The sequence below is a fragment of the Taudactylus pleione genome, unplaced genomic scaffold (genome assembly GCF_031769625.1).
Source record: "Taudactylus pleione unplaced genomic scaffold, aTauple2 ptg000089l, whole genome shotgun sequence".
Taxonomy (NCBI): domain Eukaryota; kingdom Metazoa; phylum Chordata; class Amphibia; order Anura; family Myobatrachidae; genus Taudactylus; species Taudactylus pleione.
In genome coordinates this window covers 3,172,248-3,194,056 of record NW_028284491.1, presented here as the reverse complement: position 1 = coordinate 3,194,056, position 21,809 = coordinate 3,172,248, and the positions used below count along the sequence as shown (strand labels likewise).

Sequence of the window (21,809 nt, the reverse complement as noted above, 5' to 3'; positions counted from 1 at the left end):
GGTCTTATTCAGGTAATTGTGTCTGAGGTAGACCTGGACTAAGACATGTGCATCTATCAGCAGTCAGGAGGGTTAGTGCAATGAGACGCAATGACGATGAATAACTAGCTGCTTCTGATTGATATTTGCAGATTTGCGTCTTCAGATGACAGTAACAGAAGTTATTAGTGTGGCTGCTATATTATACCTTTGTGCTCTGCTGCAGGAAATCCGGACCCCGGAAGTGGCAACATAGCTGAAGGAAACAGCAGCAACAAGGAACAGACTACCATCAACCAGCCGCAAACTGGACCACGAATAGTGGCAGGTAAGGCAACATCCTGCCCGCTCTTTTACATGTTGATATGTGTGTACTATTTGTGGTATATATAAGATGGATATATAACATTTTATTTATTATTTATTAACAGTTTCTTTTATATAGCGCAGCATATTCCATTTTGCTTTACAATTGGAAACAACATTAATAGAACAAAACTGGGTAGTAAGTAATAGACAGACATAAAGGTAAAAGGGCCCTGCTCGCAACATGAGCGGAATCCAAATATGAAGTGGGTCATGCAGTGAGACTTAATCAGGGTTTTAGGTTTATTGTAGTGTGCAGATGTACAGCCATACTCAAGGGATCAGTATGATTTACCGCAGGACCTAAGTCCGGCGGTTCAAATCCCGACGCCAGACGTCCAGCAGTGAAGATCCCGACAAGGTAAGGAAATGAACTATTTCTAACCCTCTCCCCCCCTAACCCTCCTTAAGAGGTGCCTAACCTCCCCCCTGTAAGTGCTTAAACCTAACCCCCTCCCCGCAGCCTAAACCTAACCCTCCCGGGGGGGGGGTGCCTAACCCTAAGTACCCCCCGGGAGCCCCTAACCTAACCCTCCCCCCCCCGCCGGCTGACTAGGCCCGCTGCCCAGCTTACCTTCGTTTGGTATGCAGGGCGTCGGGCTCCCAGCGTAGGGATAATGATAGGTGTCGGGATTTCGACGCCTATCATTAGACCCCTGCCGGGATTTGACAGTCCGGAAGCCGGCGGTCGGCATTTTTGACCGTCGGCTTCCTGACTACATCTCATACTCACAGTAGCAATAACAGATAGTGAGGTGAATCGGAACATACAGTGGTCATGTAAATGCATTGGTATGGGACTGTCTGGTCATGTAAATGCATCGATATGCAGGAAAACACAGGGTCTCTCCTTCCGTGTAGTAGGGGAAGGTGGAGCTAATTGTTCCAAAAATACAGAAATTCAAATATCTCAAAATTCTTTAATCACAACCAAACAGGAAAATGTACAAACAAAACCGTATTCTTTCTTCTATTTATATTGGGTGTAAGTTACATCCAATAATTATTATTAACAATGAAAATATGTTTTTCGGAACAAAAATAATCGTAACAATCTAAAGTTGGAGCAAATTGTTACCGATAAAATAATCTATACAAAATCTTAATATAAAAAGCGTTCATTAGAAAACTTTATACGTTTATCACAAAATCACATTTGGCATATAAATAACAATCATATATAAATACCGGACCGTCGGCGCTTAGTACTTTCACAAAATAGGATAAAAAGAATCCTTTGTTGCTGTCTCAGTTTTGTTTGTCTCTCCACGGGTGGTCCCTATGTAAATAGGTACAGATAAAAAACAAACTATTGGTATCGTGTTGGAAAACACTCTGATTATCTTTTCAATATCCCATATAGACACTTTTCATTTATACGTGTTAATTATTAACTCACATGTTGCTTACATGTGGCATAGTGGGCACACTCCTTTAAAGGTATCTTTATGGATTCTTCCAATGCACCTATGTGTAATGACGTCCCTAATGTACTATACACATCTAGGATAGTGGCTCACATGTATGCATTGCTTACACCAATCAGGTTTTTTTAAATCCACAAATGGTATTTTTACTCAATAGAATTTTGATCACCATTTGTGCTTCTCCACCTGTATATCACCAGAGTGCGTGTCTATATGGGATATTGAAAAGATAATAGGAGTGTTTTCCAACACGATACCAATAGTTTGTTTGTGATCTGTATCTATTTACATAGGGACCACCTGTGGAGAGACAAACGAAACTGAGACAACAACAAAGGACTCTTTTTATCCTATTTTGTGAAACTACTAAGCACCAACGGTCTGGTATTTATTTATGATTGTTATTTATATGCTTGTGAGAATTAGGTGCTTCTCTGTTATACCAAATGTGGCAGCTGGTTTTCTTTGCGCCTTGTAGATCTATCCAAATATTTATTTTTACACATTTGGCATATATTTGGTATATAGGGCCTGATTTGGCAAGGATTGCAACTGCGATTCCGAAAGCAATCAACCAATTGTTGCGTTCTGCGCATTATTATTATTAACATTATTATTATTAACAAGTGTTCCGCAGCGCCTTGCAAAGTACATAGACAAAAAAGTAACCATTGACTTACAATACAATACAATACAGGACATGGATAAACATTGCTATATTAGCGACCTTAACGCCCGCATAAGCAGCCAAGTGTTAGTTGCCCTAGTGGGGAGTAAGAGATAAATTAAATTACAGTAGGGAGAAGCACAAGAGGGTAGAGGGCCCTGCTCGAAAGAGCTTACATTCTTTAAGTGTGCATCGCACACTGCGCGTGCGCAAACACTCTGCTGCGATCGGGACTGCAGTACACAGATCCATTGCAGAGTGATTGACAGAAAGTACCGTTTGGGGGTGGTGACAGGGGGCAGGCATGCCAGTGCGTGCGAATGCCATTACAGGAGCATGCATAAATTATCCACTGCGATACCACACGTAGCTTGTGTACTCACTGCGTGCGATGAGGTTAGCAATTACTGAGCAAGGTCAGGCCTTGTACAAGTGTGCATGGTACTCGATGTTACTGATGGTTTTGCAGTCTTGCTAAGTATTATGGATGTGTGTAAGGTAAGTGTGGCGTCTTTATATTGTGCTGAGACGAGAGTGCAGCTGTGCCTCCCTGTCAGGCTGAGCAGGGGGGAGGAGCCTAGGTTTGCTAGTGCAGCTGTTTCCTGTCAGGCTGAGCAGGGGGGAGGAGCCTAGGTTTGCTAGTGCAGCTGTGTTTCCTGTCAGACTGAGCAGGGGGGAGGAGCCTAGGTTTGCTAGTGCAGCTGTGTTTCCTGTCAGGCTGAGCAGGGGGGAGGAGCTTAGGTTTGCTAGTGCAGCTGGGTCTCCCTGTCAGGTGAGCAGGGGGGAGGAGTCTAGGGCTGCTAGTGCAGCTGTGCCTCCCTGTCAGACTGAGCAGGGGGAGAAGCCTAGGGTTGCTAGTGCAGCTGTGTCTCCGTGTCAGGTGAGCAGGGGGAGGAGCCTAGGGCTGCTAGTGCATCTGTGCCTCCCTGTCAGGCTGGACAGGGGGAGGAGCCTAGGGCAGCTAGTGCATCTGTGCCTCCCTGTCAGGCTGGACAGGGGGAGGAGCCTAGGGCAGCTAGTGCATCTGTGCCTCCCTGTCAGGCTGAGCAGGTGGGAGGACCCTAGGGCTGCTAGTGCAGCTTTCCCTCCCTGTCAGGCTGAGCAGGCCTGCTCAGCAGCGGGGGCGGTTTTGGCCGCAGTCCATCCTGTTGCTCATAGTAACACGATCAGTCAGAATTTTAGCTCCCCTATGTGCAGTATGTTGGGGGGGGGGGAGCAGGCTGTTTTAGGGTCATTTTATTCTATCAGTGGTTCATCCTTGCCTACCTCTGTGAGTATCCAGGATGGTTTACAATCAAATTTTCCCCCTTTCTCTCCCCTGGTTACGTCCCCAACTACTGCTAATGTGCAGCTCATATGGTCTCATGGCAGACATCCTTCGGTGCACCATTACCCTACTTTTCCTTATTAGTCTGGAAACTTCCCTCCCTCTAGACAGTCAGGATTAACTTTTCCTTGTTGCCCACTGATGTGTCAGCTGCACCCTCCATTTCTCCTACTGCTTCACCATTGCCCTTTTCTTTCCCCTCGGCTTGGTGGCAGCCTTATGCTGCACCACTAATGAGCATCCCTCATTTGGCACAGGCCAGTTTGTCAATTCCCCAAGGATTCCCATGCTATTTTGTTACCTCCCCTTTTGACCCCACTGCCAGTGAATCCAGCTCCACCTCCCTCTCCCCAGCCTCCGTCCCCGCCTTTGCCTGCACTGTTATTGCCTGCTGTTGCTAACCCAGTTATTGTTTCAGGTTCAACTTCATTTCCTAGTGGGTTTGAAATAGCGATGGAAGCACTAGTAGATGTTGCAGAGGCCAGCCATCTTGCTGCAGCGGGATCAACGCCAGTTTTTGACTCCGAAGAGCCTGGTCCTTCTTTAATTGGTGAGTATGTGCCCTTAATTGATGAACTGTTATCATCTGTATTATCTTCTTCTAGTAGCAGCAGCAGCTCTTCCTCTGGCGCTGCGTGTAGGCTGCGTAATTGGCTAAGTTTACTGTGCAAAGTTTAAGTAAGAAGCAGACTAATGGCGTTAGTACTGCAGACTTTTGATAAAAGGGATCAAGGTTTGCAAGGAGACATGATACATTGTGCAAACACAACAGTTACCAGGGGTTTGACGAAAAAGGCCAGGGAAAAAAATTGTATGTGTAAATACTAAATATGTAGATTTTTTTATGTTTTAACAGAGGAGCCAAATAAATATTTAGATAAGGCTAGGAAGCCAGGTGGTATTGGAGAGGAGGCATTTGGAAGTTATAATAATTGGATTAAGGACATCTTAGTTTTTTCGGCATGTTATCTAGAAACGTGAGGAACACCAAAATGCTATCAAATATATTTATTTGATACATGATCTTTTTAAAGACAAAGGGTCAGGTTTGGAAGGATTATGACGATAAGTTTTGTTCCAAACTGGAAGTGAAAAGGATTACTCTTCTTGGGCTAGAGGTGTGGTTGGAGGTAACCCAGCAAGAGAAGGTTCCTCAAGAGGGGGTACGCACTAAGAGGAGTATACCGGCAAAAGGTGCAGCAGGCTTGTCAGCAAAAGCTAAATGTTTTGCCTATAACGACTTTCGTTGTTTAGGTAGGCATCCAGCAAAGGATTGTAAAAGAGGAAAGGACACAGAGTCAGGAGGAAAGTTCGAGTCCAGGCCTGACGCTTCATAAGGCTAGCTCACCGATACTTAAAGGATTTTGAATAATGGTTGGGTTGGTATCCTTTGTGGGATGAGGCCCAATTTCTTTTAGAGGGTTTTACAGTTGATTTCTGTTTAACAATAAAAGTTGTGGCAGTTAGGAATCTTCATTCAGGTAGGGAGTTTCCTGAAATTGAGTTGCGGAAGGTTACAGCTGAAGTTATCTTAGGACGCATGTGCGGCCCTTTTCGCTTTGGCCCCGCTTCCAGATTTTGTGCATTTCCCCACTTGGTGTCTTACCTAAAAATGTGCCCGGTAAATATAGACTAATACAGCATCTTTCTAAATTATGGCATCCTGGAAGGTTTCTGCAGAGTCTGTTATCAGTCCTTTGATGAGGCATTGGACCTGGTGCAAGGTTTTTATAAGGGAGCATTAATGGCAAAACTGCCTCTGCACCTGGAATTAGCAGAAGTCATATTAGCAGAATAGCGATCCTTGCTGAATCAGGCCCTGAGTTTTTTTTATTTTTATCTTCATTCCAGAATAAAGATTTCTTACCTCTCTGTAGTTTTGCCTCTTTTTTTTTTTTCATTTCTTAAATTTGCCCCTAGTTTTAGCTGGTCTTTAATGGGAGTGTCAGTCAGTAACAACTTGCCCCAAGTGACGTCAGATAACCAAGATGGCCATAGCTCGAATTCCGTGCTTCAATTCACGATTATAAAAATGGTAATAAATACACTAATGGTCTGTTACTCTAACAAAATGAATGATAAATCCTTACCTTTAAGTCCAGCCAAGATACGACTTGGTGAAAAATATTACTTTGGAACAAGAAAAACAAATTTGTTTGGGTACCTATTACATAAACACGTCTGCGTTAGCGTAATTTCGCTGAGCACTGACAGTAACATGTTCAATCTTGTTCCCAGTCGCACGACGTGGGCGTGGTTTTAGGTTCATTGTAACAACTTTCCTCTGTAACAACTAGCCCCGCCTTCCCCTACTGTGGTAATCAAACACAGTGACAAGATGTAGCCACGCATGCGCAGTAGCCGTAGTAGTGGCCATCTTGGTATACGACCTGATGCCTCAGTAAAGGACATCATGGAGATGGCATGAGTGCACTCCATTACCAACATTGCAAACATCCAAATTAAAGGCAGATAACAGCTCCCATTTGGTTGCACATACCTGCAGATCAAGCAACCAGACATTTTTATTTAAATAGCAACAATCAAGTGCTTTAATGACATTTGGATTAAAGAAATCTCTGGATATTTACACTTAAACTTAGAATCCTGGTTATAGATACATATTTGTTTCATTTCATATAAGCAGCGCCGATCAGGTGCTTTAATGATATTTGGATTACACAGATCCCTGGACATTTATATTAAAACTTTTCCATTCAAATCAAACAGAACTTTTTTTAAGCCTGGAATTCTACCTTATCGTGGTGAAAATTCATCTCTGCTCTAGGGGTATTTTTACTAAAGTGCGGGTTTTTAGAAGTGGAGATGTTGACCAATAAGATTCTACGTTTCATTTAGTAAATCTACCCCTAGTATAGAGTTCTGAGATCTTTAAATGTTAATTGTTAAAATCACAGCTGAATTTAATAACATGCAAGTGCTTTATTTCATTTCATATTTTAATAAATGTATTTTGGATTTTTCTAATATCAGTACATCGTTCTGTTGTATGTAGGCTGGTAGCAACATATTGTGCTCATGTTTCATAACAACAGATCTATATACCCTCGGGATACGGTTTAAAGATCTACAGTAAAAAGGTTGACAATGTCTAGATAGACACCAGATGTTAGACAGTCAATAGGTCAACAGGGACAAAAGGTAGACACACTAAAGGTCGACAGGTACAAATGGTCAACAGTGTCGAAAGACCGACACAAAAATGGTCAAAACATTTTTTGTTTTGTTAGGGTTAGGCACTTACCGGAGGGTTAGGGTTAGGCACTTACCGGAGGGTTAGGCACTTAAGGTGCATACACACAGAGCGATCAGATAACGATATCGCTGTCTGATCGTCCTGCACCCTCCCTGGTGTGCTGGATGATCGATATTGATCATCCAGCACACCACCAACTCACCAATGACTATCGTTGATCGCGGGTCCCTATAGTAACCTGGTCGATATCGACCAGGTTGACCTGCATGCAAGGGTGATGGATGATATCGTTATCGTCCATAGGTGCCCGCGCATCGCAGGTCGTTGGGTTGGAAGGGGCCAAAATCTGAATGATTTGATATCGTTATCGTTCAAATCGTCCAGTTTTGTCGTACCATGTGTACGTAGCTTTACCCCAACAGTTAGGGTTAGGCACCAGGAGGGAGGGTTAGGGTCAGGCACCTACCCCAACGGTTAGGGTTAGGCACCAGGAGGGATGGTTAGGCACCGAGGGGTGGGGTGAAGTTTAGGGTTAGAAAAAAAAAGTTGACCATTTTTGTGTCGACATTTTAACCATGTCGAGCTTTTGTCCCTGTCGACCTATTGACTGTCTAACATCTGGTGTCTATCTAGGCACTGTCTACCTTTTTACTGTAGATCTTTCAATCCACACCCATACCCATACCCTCAACCCCTCACCTATCCCTATCCACCTATTCCCACCCTTTCTGGTAATATGGCTTTCCCTGTTTGTTTTCCTTTGCGCCAAGTATTATTTACATACGTCTTATGTTATATTATGCAAAGTTTTTTCGTCAATTCACATTACTTAATCATTATTTTCATTTGGATTGCAGTAGAAAAAGGAAAAATATAAATGTTTGTATTGACTTAAAATGTAAATTAATTTGCATTTAATTATGTTTTACATGGTAAATGTGACTTTAGCATTTATTTACAACACTGTCCAGACAGTATTTTCTGTTGTGTATGTGACACTTCATTACCCAATTCTATTGGGTAGAAATAGATTAATGTCTGCATCATCCACACTGTGCTGGTAGAGTCTGGGGTCTTTCCAGCAGGTCCCGATGCACTGGGCAAGCCCCCAGTGTGACGAGGACAGGGACATGGCACACGGTCACAACCCACCCCCTCCCCAAAATGGTATAAAAACTCTACCCAGCTCCCGGCGCTAATCAGTTGATTTAATATAGAAAAATTGGCATGTATGAAACCAGCAGCAGTATGTGGGAAGTTAAGTGTCAAAACTTAATAAATGCAAGATTTAAACAAAGAAAAGAACACACTGCGCTATCTAACAGCACATACACACAGACACATTTTCTGAGTTACCAGTTTTATGATACCGGCTGCTACATTATTTGCCACCTTTACAAGTGGATAGACACTTATACTCCTTTTACACCAGAGCAAAAACCTGGGTTTTTGCTGGGTCTACCCGGGTCGCAGCTCAGTGTAAAAGGGTCCCTGAAAAATAACCTGGGTCAAGTGACCCTGCAATCCAACCCAGGTAGCTACCAGGGTTGGACCCAGGATGGACCCAGGTAATGGTGCAGTGTAAATGGTGCAACCCGGGTTATCTGACCTGGATCATGCCTAAAATGAGCGGATTGGTGGTTGTGGAGCATTCACCTCCCACTTTTTATGACCTCACAGGTTTAGCAGGGCAGACCTGAGTTTAGTGTGAACAGGGCTGACCTGGGAGTAACCCAGATCAAAGGTGCAGTGTAAATGGGTCTGACCTGGGTCTGACCAGGGTTGGAACCATGTCCAAAAACCCAGGTCAGACCTGGGTTGTCACAAACGTAGAATTTAGGAGCTGTGTTCCCGGACTGGGCCTTGGATCTGTATTATTTGGCGCAGACGCTCGCTGGAGGAGGCTTGGCTTAATGAAGTTTCTCCGCATGAGAGGGTGCAGCGAACTGACAGGAGTTTGAGGAATGCGGCAGTAACGAGATAGCTAGGAAGCTACGTGGAGCGGCTGGATAGCCTAGGGTAGACGTTGGTAGCTGAGTGGCTATGTGGAGCGGCTGGATAGCAGTGGGTAGACGTAGGTAGCTGAGTGGCTACGTGGAGCGGCTGGATAGCCGTGGGTAGACGTTGGTAGCTGAGTGGCTACGTGGAGCGGCTGGATAGCCGTGGGTAGACGTTGGTAGCTGAGTGGCTACGTGGAGCGGCTGGATAGCCGTGGGTAGACGTTGGCAGCTGAGAGGCTACGTGGAGCGGCTGGATAGCTGTGGGTAGACGTTGGCAGCTGAGTGGCTACGTGGAGCGGCTGGATAGCCGTGGGTAGACGTTGGTAGCTGAGTGGCTACGTGGAGTGGCTGGATAGCCGTGTGTAGACGTTGGTAGCTGAGAGGCTACGTGGAGCGGCTGGATAGCTGTGGGTAGACGTTGGTAGCTGAGCGGCTACGTGGAGCGGCTGGATAGCCGTGGGTAGACGTTGGTAGCTGAGTGGCTACATGGAGCGGCTGGATAGCTGTGTGTAGACGTTGGTAGCTGAGAGGCTACGTGGAGCGGCTGGATAGCCGTGGGTAGACGTTGGTAGCTGAGCGGCTACGTGGAGCGGCTGGATAGCCGTGGGTAGACGTTGGTAGCTGAGTGGCTACGTGGAGCGGCTGGATAGCCGTGTGTAGACGTTGGTAGCTGAGTGGCTACGTGGAGCGGCTGGATAGCCGTGGGTAGACGTTGGTAGCTGAGCGGCTACGTGGAGCGGCTGGAGCGCAGTGGGAAGGCTACTTAGCTAAACTAAGAAACTAGTTGCACTGGCAACTTGTGTGAGCATTGGGGATCCTTTTATAGTGGACACTGGGAGCTGACAGGCTGAGAGAGAAGGAGAAGGCTCCTCATTGGTGGAAGTGGGGTCACATGGGCAATCCAAGATGGCCGCGCCCATGGACCGGAGGACAGCGCTTCCTGGAGGTAGTCAGCGGGGACCAGTGGTGAGCAGGAGCCGGCGTGGGAGCAGCACAGCAGCGGGACCCTCCAGAGAACAACAGCGCGGGAGCCGGAAGACAGCGCGGGTCAGCGCCCGCACAGGTAAGCGACGGGGTCTGATTCTGGGGTCTCCAGGCCGGCGTGTGACAGTACCCCCTTCTTCAAGAGTGGCCACCGGACACTTCCTTGGTTTATGAGGAAATTTCACATGGAACGCTTTGACCAGACGGGGTGCATGGACATCGGAGGCATTTATCCAGATTCGTTCCTCCGGACCATAATTCTTCCAGTCGATAAGGTATTGAAGACGGTTGTATCGACAACGGGAATCTAAGATTCTGTCAACTTCGAACTCCTCTCCCTGCTGTGTTTGCACACTAGAAGCTTTAGGCAGGACCTTCTGAAATCGGTTTAAGACTAGTGGTTTTAAAAGAGAAATATGGAAGGAACTTGGAATGCGAAGAAATGGAGGAAGCTTTAACTTGTAAGCCACAGGATTCAGGACTTTGATGATTGGGAATGGACCAATGAATCGCGGAGCAAATTTCATCGAGGGTACTCGGAGTCTTAGGTTTCGGGTAGAGAGCCAGACCATATCCCCAGGTCGGAAATTTGGAATCGCTCGTCTTTGGCGGTCAGCAAATCTCTTGTACCGGGCTGACGTTTTAGTCAGAGAGGAACGAACCTTTTCCCAGATGTTGGAGAATCGTTGAAGGGACATTTTGGCCGCAGACACATGTAATGTGGGAAGAAGAGGGAAATCTGGCACTCGAGGATGTTGACCAAAAACTGTAAAAAAAGGAGTTGAGCTGGTGGATGTGTGATAATGATTATTGTGGGCAAATTCGGCCCAAGGAAGAAGTTCAATCCAGTCATCTTGGGAGGAGGAGACAAAAGTGCGCAGGAACTGTTCCAGGTCTTGATTGACCCTTTCGGTCTGACCGTTGGTCTGGGGATGATAAGCGGTAGAAAATTTGAGTTTTACCTGAAGGGCTGAGCAGAGTGACCTCCAGAACTTCGCTACGAACTGTACTCCCCTGTCGGAGATGATCTCTTGAGGAAGGCCGTGGAGCTTGAAGATCTCTTTTATAAAGCTCTGGGCGAGTAGAGGTGCAGACGGAAGCCCAGTAAGTGGTACGAAATGAGCCATTTTAGAAAAACGATCCACGATAACCCAAATTGTGTTGTGGCCCCGAGATGGAGGAAGATCAGAGATGAAATCCATAGATAGGTGAGTCCATGGCTTAGATGGAATTGCAAGAGGTTGGAGTTGACCGTGTGGAACCCGCCGAGGTATCTTGTGTTGGGCACATTTGATGCATGAAGACACATAAGACCTGACGTCCTTTTTCATCGAAGACCACCAATAGGACCGCTGGATAAATTCTAGGGTTTTATCCATACCCAGGTGACCAGAGAACCGGGAAGCATGAGCCCAATGCAGTAACCTCTTGCGGAGTTCCGGAGCGACGAAAGTCTTCCCAACCGGGGGTATAGAAGATAGTTGAGTAGAGGCGAAGGAAGCGGAATTCAAGATTGGTTGGGGCTGCTCCATGGGTAGATCAGGGTTGCTCGTCATGGAACGGGAGAGTGCGTCGGCTTTGAGGTTTTGTGAACCGGGGCGATAGGAGACTTTGAAATTAAATCTGGAGAAAAACATTGCCCACCGGGCTTGACGAGGGTTCAAGCAATGTGCAGATTTAAGATAAAGGAGGTTCTTATGGTCAGTAAAAATGGTAATGGGGTAATGAGCTCCTTCTAGAAGATATCGCCATTCTTCGAGGGCTAGTTTCATGGCGAGTAACTCTTGATCTCCAGTGGTGTAGTTCTTCTCTGCAGGCAAAAACTTCCGGGAAAAGAAACCACAGGGATGAAGTTTTTCATCTTTAAATCACTGGGAAAGCACTGCACCGACACCTTCAGAGGATGCGTCCACCTCCAGGATAAAGGGCCGGGTGGAGTCTGGTTGCTTTAAGATGGGAGCGGAGATGAAGGCTTGCTTAAGAAGTTGAAATGCAGAGGTAGCTTCGACGGGCCATATAGTTGGATCTGCTCCCTTGCGGGTGAGGGCTGTAATCGGAGCTACCAGAGTCGAGAAACCTTTTACAAACTTGCGATAGTAATTGGCAAATCCTAGGAATCTTTGTTTGGATTTTAAGGAAGAAGGAAGAGACCAATCAAGAATGGCTTGTAGTTTTGACGAATCCATTTGAAGGCCTGTTCCGGAGATAATGTATCCCAGGAATGGTACACTCGAGACCTCAAACAGACACTTCTCTAATTTGCAAAACAGTTGATTGGACCGCAACTTCAGAAGGACTTGTTTGACCTGGTCTCGATGAGTTTGGAGGTCTTGAGAAAAAATCAAAATGTCGTCTAAGTAAACTACACACACTTGTACAAGAGGTCCCGGAAGATTTCATTGACGAAAAACTGGAAGACGGCCGGAGCATTACAGAGGCCGAAGGGCATAACGAGATACTCGTAGTGCCCATCCCTGGTGTTGAAGGCCGTTTTCCATTCATCGCCTGGACGGATACGAATTAAATTATAGGCTCCTAGGAGGATTCTTCCTGGGAATCAGATCTATGGGACAGTCCCAATCACGATGGGGAGGTAACAGGTCTGCGCTCTGTTTGCAAAAGACATCCTGAAACCCATCGTAGGCTTTGGGCAGGTCTGTAGAATCCCGTACAACGGAAGATCTGATAGGTATTACCCGCTGAAGGCAACCTTTGAAGCAATTGGAACCCCAGGAGATTATTTGCATGGTGGTCCAATTGATTTGAGGTGAATGTCTCTGTAGCCAGGGTAATCCGAGGACTAAAGAATGAGAGGCTTTGGGAATCACTAGGAAGGATAGTTGTTCGGAAAGGAGCACCCCAATGGTAAGTTTAAGTGGTGTTGTACGATGGGTGATGGTTCCACTAGAAATGCGACTACCATCGATGGCGGTTAAAGTGATGACTCGAGGCAATGCTTCCATGGGGATTTGATGCTTCTGGACAAATTCAGTAGTGACAAAGTTCTCTGCCGCTCCGGAATCCAGGAGAGCTAATACAGCTTTGGAACCTCGAGGACACTTTAAATGAGCCTGGATGGTGGAATCAGACTTCCTTTGTGATTCAATGGCAACTCCTAACTTAACCTCTCTTTCATAAGTTAGGAGGAGGCGTTTCCCGGACGAATGGGACAAGTTTTAACTAAATGTTGAGGAGATCCGCAGTACATACAGAGGTTCTGCCTCCGCCTTTTCTGACGCTCCTCAGCCGATAAATGAGAGCGGTTGACCTGCATGGGTTCTTCGCCCAGAGGAGGAGAGGGTAAGCGGGAAACTGGACGTGGCCTTCCACGATCAAATCTGCCTCTTTCCAAGGCACGCTCCCTGTGACGGAGATCCACCTTGTTGCAGAGGGAGATTAACCCATCCAAACTGGTTGGAAGGTCACGGGAAGCTAGGTCGTCTTTGAGCCTTTCAGAAAGGCCACTCCAGAAGGCAGCGATGAGGGCATCCTCGTTCCAATTGAGTTCTGAAGCCAGAGTCTGGAACTGGACTACGTATTGGCCGACGGTCCTGCTGCCCTGACGGAGGCGTAGAATATCAGCTGATGCGGAGGTGGTTCTTCCGGGTTCATCAAAGATTTTGCGAAATGTAGCAACAAATTCGGGGTAGTTGGAGAGCAGGGGATCCGACTTCTCCCAAAGGGGCGAGACCCAATCGAGTTCTGGCCAGAGAGTAGAGGGATGATATATGCCACCCTGGTTCTGGCCGTCGGAAAGTTGGCGGATTGTAGCTCGAATTGGATTTCGCATTGATTTAAAAAACCCCTGCATAATTTGGGGTTGCCATCGAACTTGCTCGGAGGGGAGAGCTGAAGACGAGCAGGAGGTAGAACCGGAGGAGCAGGTGACACCACAGGAGGAGAGGCGGCTTGGGAGCCAGCGGGAGCGGGATGAGCCAGTAAGGACTGGATGTTGTCCAGGCGTGACGACATATCTTGGATAAATTGGATCAGCTGAGCCTGAGAGGTCTCCTGTCTTTCCAGACGGGATAGTACATCCTGCGAGGCTTCTATCCCAGATCCTTGACCACTTGCCGAGTCCATCTGGCCAGTGCAAACTGTCACAAACGTGGAATTTAGGAGCTGTGTTCCCGGACTGGGCCTTGGATCTGTATTATTTGGCGCAGACGCTCGCTGGAGGAGGCTTGGCTTAATGAAGTTTCTCCGCATGAGAGGGTGCAGCGAACTGACAGGAGTTTGAGGAATGCGGCAGTAACGAGATAGCTAGGAAGCTACGTGGAGCGGCTGGATAGCCTAGGGTAGACGTTGGTAGCTGAGTGGCTACGTGGAGCGGCTGGATAGCCGTGGGTAGACGTTGGTAGCTGAGAGGCTACGTGGAGCGGCTGGATAGCCGTCGGTAGACGTTGGCAGCTGAGTGGCTACGTGGAGCGGCTGGATAGCTGTCGGTAGACGTTGGCAGCTGAGTGGCTACGTGGAGCGGCTGGATAGCCATGGGTAGACGTTGGTAGCTGAGTGGCTACGTGGAGCGGCTGGATAGCCGTGTGTAGACGTTGGTAGCTGAGAGGCTACGTGGAGCGGCTGGATAGCCGTGGGTAGACGTTGGTAGCTGAGCGGCTACGTGGAGCGGCTGGATAGCCGTGTGTAGACGTTGGTAGCTGAGTGGCTACGTGGAGCGGCTGGATAGCCGTGTGTAGACGTTGGTAGCTGAGAGGCTACGTGGAGCGGCTGGATAGCCGTGGGTAGACGTTGGTAGCTGAGCGGCTACGTGGAGCGGCTGGATAGCCGTGGGTAGACGTTGGTAGCTGAGTGGCTATGTGGAGCGGCTGGATAGCTGTGTGTAGACGTTGGTAGCTGAGTGGCTACGTGGAGCGGCTGGATAGCCGTGGGTAGACGTTGGTAGCTGAGCGGCTACGTGGAGCGGCTGGAGCGCAGTGGGAAGGCTACTTAGCTAAACTAAGAAACTAGTTGCACTGGCAACTTGTGTGAGCATTGGGGATCCTTTTATAGTGGACACTGGGAGCTGACAGGCTGAGAGAGAAGGAGAAGGCTCCTCATTGGTGGAAGTGGGGTCACATGGGCAATCCAAGATGGCCGCGCCCATGGACCGGAGGACAGCGCTTCCTGGAGGTAGTCAGCGGGGACCAGCGGTGAGCAGGAGCCGGCGTGGGAGCAGCACGGCAGCGGGACCCTCCAGAGGACAACAGCGTACAGCGCGGGAGCCGGAAGACAGCGCGGGTCAGCGCCCGCACAGGTAAGCAACGGGGTCTGATTCTGGGGTCTCCAGGCCGGCGTGTGACATGGGTTTTTGGTGGAAAAGAGGTATTAATTAACATCAGTGTTGAATTGCATTCTAACTCAACTATATATAACTAATATAACAAAATCTGATTTTTATCTTATTTTATGTTTTTTATGTCTATTCTTATGGGTAAAATGTATGTATTGTACTAGTGATTTGTATTAGTTCATGTTACTATTTATGTATAATTATCATATGTTATGAAACATCCTTTATTTTATTGGAGTATCTGTTTTACTTATACTAATTAGGCAGTTACATAGCGCAGTGTGTTCTTTTCTTTGTTTAAATCTGCATATACTAGTGTTATAGAGCTGGATGTATTCTCACATATGTCTGAGCACGTGCACGTAAATAAGTTATTTCATTCATGCAACATTTCCTACTAAAGTTCAAGCAAAAATGTGGTCTCACTATAAACAGAAAGACTGATTCAGATTTGGGAATAGAGTAAAGGTGCCCATCCACTAGCCGATGACACTGAGCGATTGCAAGATTACGACATCGTAATCGTGCAATCGCTCAGTAATCGTGCAGAAATCGTACACACATCGGGGATGTAAATGTCAGAAACGACCAGTGATGCACGCTCCCGCTGGTCGTTTCCGACATCAATCATGGCCCGAACATGCAGGCCAATCTGCCGATAACGACAGATTGGCCATTTTCGGGGATGATTGATGTGCCTACACTGAACGATCAATCGTTCAGTGTAGGCACTGCATCCCCTAGGGAGACGACGTAATCGTGCCGTCATCCCGGGATCTAGTAGTGGATAGGCGCCTTTAGAAAGAGCAAGTAACGGTAAAACCATGCTGCACTGCAGGTGGGGCAGATTTAAAATGTGCACAGAGATTTAGCTTTGGGAGGGATATGTCCAGACTGACATCTAAATTGCAGTGTAAAAATAAAGCTGTCCAGCATTTGTGGGCTACATGCAAAATCATGTATGTATTTGCACCCCTTGCACACCTGGACAAATCATGTTGCAATGCAGTTTCTTGCTTTATGTCAGTGGTTCTCCACAGGACCCCACACAATTCACATTTTGCAGGTCACCCAGCAGGAGCACAGGTGTATTAATTACTCACTAACACATTTTAAAAGATCCACAGGTGGAGCTAATTATTTCACTTATGATTCTGTGAGGAGACCTGGAAACATGCACTGTTTGGGGTCATGAGCTTAGAGTTTGAGAACCTGTGTGCAATATTAAACTGGCCACACACTAGACCAACTTACATCTAACCAGCCAACTTGTTGATTGGTTGGAATGAAAATCTGGTAAGGAATGGAAGTAAATGATGATCAGCAATTTGCTCCTAAATGCCAGAAAACAGATGAAAATGGTCGTCAGACAAGTTTGTTAAATGTTTGATCTAAACTATTTGTTCAAACAACAGTTTTGGTCCATTTTCCAGCATTTGGGAGCAAATTGCTGATTGTCATTTGCTTTCATACCTTACCAGATTTTCATTCCAACCAATCAACTACTTGGCTGGTTGGACATTTAATCTTTAGATGTGTGGCCAGCTTTACTCTATTCCCAAATGTGAATCACACCCAGAGTTTCTTGATATCACTGTTCTCGCTGTTTAGTATAGTTTTGGTCTTTAGTTCATTTTGACTTAACATCAGATTTTCCTAAATAAGCTGAGCCTGGGATATGTCTATGATCAACCTTTACTTCTATTGTAATTTTTTGATCTGTCAGGCATCAATATGAATACAACAGTGAACAATAGGTTTAAACTCAATGGAAGTCATGTAGAGTTTGGAGCAAGTGCAAAATAGAAGTACAAAATGCTCTTTTCCATATTGTGCCTCTGCAATAAAATGGATTATGTTTCTGAGAGAGGGGGGCCAAGGGATACTCGCCTCCTGTGCCCTCCCCTTAATCAGTCTCTGTCTGTGGAATCAGCCACCTAGATGGCTGTTAGGAGGTCCATCTGTTGTGTATGTCTACTCATTAGGGATGGTCATCGATAGTTATCAAATATCAATGGTTTACTACCAATGGATGAAGGTTTGTCATCGATGGCAGAGATCCAATTTAAAAAAAAAAGTGGCACAGAGCCTAACCCCGCCCCTGGGCCGGCCGCTAAGCTCTGTACTCTATTTTGATTGACCCGCTCTCTCCATGACCCCAGAGATGGATTAGAGCCATTGATGTAATCACAGATGAAACCATCGATGGAAACCATCAATGGACAGCCTACCGATGGCCATCCCTACTACTCATATACCCAAACAGAAAAAACAGGAACCATGATAGATTTTTATGAGATTCTGGCCAGAGAATCTTCCAGTTTAAGTACACGTGGCAGCCTCTAGTGGCTGGTGGCGGATATAGGAGACCAGGTAGTGACCACATGCACACATTTATTGCAATGTCCTTGGTGGTCCTAGAAAATTACCTGAAAGCCAGAATTGAGAGTCAATAAAATCACAACCCATAAACATATTGGTAATTATGATTTATCAGTAGATTAATTATGTAAATAAATATTTGAAACAACACTCAAATCAATATGGAGCCAGGATATCCATCTACCTGCTTCCAGTCTCTTTCTCTAGTTTTCCTCTTAGGCATTGTCTGATAGAGGCACAAATACAATGGCAAAAAGGATAGGGCACAGACTGTATCCCTGATGAGTTCCTCTTGTCTAACAGAAAGGCACCAATTATTTGATGTAGGGGCATCGTAGGCTATAGTATGTGCACTTAGCACACAAAGGTCACTCTAAACTGTAACCTCTCTATTGTCTTTAATAAATAGCTCAACATTGTAAGACTGAGAGGTAATTACCATTTGAGGCTTGATTCCTGATTTTGTTTTGTCACTTTGCAGGACCCCCTGGCTTGAAGAAGTGTGATGGTCATTGTCTCTGTTACAGTAACCTGGAGTGCAAGGTTGACGATCTCCTCATAGAGCAGAGGAGATTGCTGTCACTCTTGGAAGCGCAACAGACGATGATCAATCTTATACATCAGAGTATAGTGGCAGCATCTGGAGATTCCGCAGCCAGGTCCTGATTTGCATCTACATAACTCACATATAGTTTTGCTGAGCAGGCCTGGGAGTTGTTTAGCTTCTTCTTTGGATGAGGCAGGGTCATTCCATGTCAAATCACCCAGAAAAATGTTGGTATGACACCCACCGACTTATTCAGGAAACCTTGTACACTTGATACTACCACATAGTCACAAAGTATTTTTTTTCTCCTCTAGGCCTCATAGTTTTTGAGATATGGGGGGTCAAAGTTTCGAAAATATTGCTCGGAAAAGCTCCATTTTTAGTGTGAGGTGTATGTGGAAAAATATTCTCATCTCAGTGCCTAATCCACATATCACCTAGAAATTTCGACCATCTGTCGATCATAATATGGAGATTCGAGAAACAAATGTTTTATCAATCTTGCCTGACTGAGAGTCGTTATACATTCATTTACTTCATACTTTATTTTTTGCACCAAAAAAAAAATAAATAAAGTGGGTTCAATAAGCATTATCAACCTAAGGCAGATGAGTTATGTCCCTTTTTTGTTTAAATTTACTTTAATAGGCTATTAAAGAAAAATAATGGGATTTTGATTGCCTGTATGAGCATTTAAAAGTTTTAAAATTCTCTCTTTTAAAATAAAAATTACCATTCGGTATAATTTTGTTCACCAGGTGTACCCCTTTAACAATTTTAAACCCAACCATAAAATTCCTCATAAACATAACCCCTGTAAGGCCCATAAGGTATAATTTTGCCCACCAGGGCAGTATTTTAATTTGTATATTTCTATATGTGTGCAGATTTCTTATTACACATAATCTGGGATAATTCATGCTATAAACCATTTCACACTGAAAATGAAAATCCCGGGTAATTCACTTTTACCCGGTAAATTGCAAAACAACCTGGTATTTTTCCCTGTGTGAAAAGGTCATCCCGGGACTAAATCACCGGATCTCCGATCCTGGTTTTCTGTAGGGTCGTAGACCCAGGAATTAAGTCCCGAGTTAACCCTTTCACACTGGGAAAAAAAAACGGTTGTTCGGCAAATGACCAAGTAAAAGTGAATTACTCAGGATTTTCATTCGCCTGGGTAACAGGGGTATCAGATAGAAAATGGCAAAAAACCTGGCACGCAAAATGGCTGGTAAAAGCCAGGTATTTTGCCATTTTCTGTCTGAAAGTGGTATCAATGAAGGACTTTTCATTAATGCATAAGCCTAGAGAAGAAATATTTTACATGGGTTTGTACAGTAGCTACACTATGTGGTAGTATCAAGTGTACAAAGTTTAATGAAAATCTGAGTTGGTGGGTGTCATGGCCTGGGTGAACTGGCCCCAGACCCCACAACCTTCTCCACTTCCATTGTGCATCCACCAAGTGATCAGTGTATGAGTTGGACTGACTCAAACAGTGCTCTGCTCTCAATAAGAATTGTACATTGCTGTTTTTTGTTTTGCTTCTCTGACAATTATTTTTCTCTATATTTCTGTTTTATTTTAATAAAATTGAATGTATTTCCCTGCAAAGCTACTTTTTGTAATTTGTTTGGAATCATAAAACACCCCGTGTTAGTAAGAATTGGATATTTAAACCTACCACTACCAGAGATAAGCTTCACGTCTCAGTCAGATGTTGACCTAGCATACCTCACCATTTGTTAAGCCTTGGGTTGATCTTGAGGGACACTTGGTGGTCGTGCACCCGCTCTCGCCATGCATATAGGCCCAGCCACGGTTGAATTAATGCTCTCTCATTGGGACAGTGTTAACTTCTCTCACCATCTCTCCGAATACCCCTCTCCTATGACTCCTTTGTGCAATCACCCACTGTTTCCACTCTGAAATGGCCACGTGGACCACACTGAGCATCACTAGAGTTCACCACATAGTTGGTAAATTTGCCCTGTGCAAATTCCAGGAGCTTTAAGAGAAACATGGGATCCCCTCCACTAACTTTATTATTATTATTATCCTTTACTTATATGACTCCACAAGGGTTCCACAACACCTTACAATGTACATAAACAAATGAGCAAACATGAAAACAGCGACTTACACTACAAAACAATGCAGGTCAAGGACATAATTTATAGACACTGCTGCAATAGCGATCATAACACTCAAATAAGCAGCTGGGCGTCAGCAACCAAGTGTTAGGTGCCATTGTGGAGAGTTAGGAGTAGATGATCGTATGAGTGAGGGAAGGAGAAGCACATGAGGGAAGAGGGCCCTGCTCGTGAGAGCTTACATTCTAAAGGGGAGGGGCAGACAGATGGGGTAGACAGTGAGGAAGAAGCATGGCGCAGCGGGATACCAATACCTAAAAATATGTCACTTAGTTCGTTCCCTTTTAATGACTACCCTCATCATAAGTCTTACTCCCATGGAATGATTATGTATATACCATCCATTGAACAGAGGTGCTATCTCCTCACTCTACCACATTATACTGACCCCAGATTATGCCTCCCTATCTCCATAGAAACAAGCCTGGGAACTAGACCTTGGTAGCTAGCTAGGTTCAGAGGCTTGGGACCAGTGACATGCGGTGAGGTAAATGGCTGAGGAGGCACTGGCTAGTATCGGAGCCAGATTTACACATACATATAAGAACCTGGGGGTTCATGTGGGCATTATACAAAGGTGCAGCAGTATATAGTGCTAGAAATTTGGTGAGTTTTGATCAGGATTGTGCGGAAAAGGTAAGCAGGGGAGGCAGTATAAATTTTATAGTCAAAACTCTGGAGTATAGTGAAGTATGACAGGAAAGGTTCTGCCTCACCTGCCCGCACATTACTGCTTGGGACCTGATATGGTCCAACACCCTCAAAACCTCCTTTAGCTTTGCCATCAAAGAAAACTCCTATAAAGTCCTCAGCTGATGGTATTTGGTTCTGGACCACCTATACAAGATGTACCCCAACATGTTGTTTCTCTGCTGGAGTCTTTTTCCACACTTGGTGGTCGTGCCCCAACCTCACCTCGTCCTAGACTATGATTAAGTCTCTTGTGTCACAGGACACTCACCGCCCCATCACACCTATTACTATGCCTCCCGCACCCCCATACTCTTAAACATACTTCCTAGAATGATACTCCACATTACATGTGCAGCAAGGTATCAACTAGTGTGCAATTGGAAGCTGCTTAATCCCCCCTCAAAACAAGAGGTGTAGAATTGGATCTGGTTTGTGTCCCGAATGTAATATATCACTGGGCTTCTTAACATCACTATCAACAAATCAACAATACTATGAAAAATTCATCAAAGTTTGTGTAAAAATAGTATAGGCACATTTTAGGGTATGTGTAACCACATATGCATTGAGAGTGATGTCTGGCACCTCAATGTTTTTGTACCTAAAGAATATATGGTTTTAATAAAAAAATAAATAAATGTTGACAATGTGAAATGTATATAGGGATGTATAGGGTAATGTAATATGTATGCATTGTATATATTTATAGACTGTGAGGGGGTGGGCAAAAGCCATAACAGAGGCTGGTCATTTAAGGTATATGTGCTGTGGGCAAAA

The 21,809-nt window shown here is 45.3% G+C and overlaps 1 protein-coding gene across 1 annotated transcript in view; it reads left to right on the top strand.

Annotated features, from left to right (window-relative positions):
• The window catches only part of LOC148527293 (uncharacterized), a 35,822-nt gene extending 16,633 nt beyond the window's left edge, over positions 1-19,189 (top strand). The window contains exons 5-7 of the mRNA XM_088469106.1: positions 206-307; positions 4,185-4,316; positions 18,118-19,189. Coding sequence (XP_088325232.1) covers positions 206-307; positions 4,185-4,316; positions 18,118-18,302 — 419 coding nt within the window. The 3' untranslated portion in view covers positions 18,303-19,189. The remainder of the gene's footprint in view (positions 1-205; positions 308-4,184; positions 4,317-18,117) is intronic.
• Positions 19,190-21,809: the final 2,620 nt, after the last annotated feature.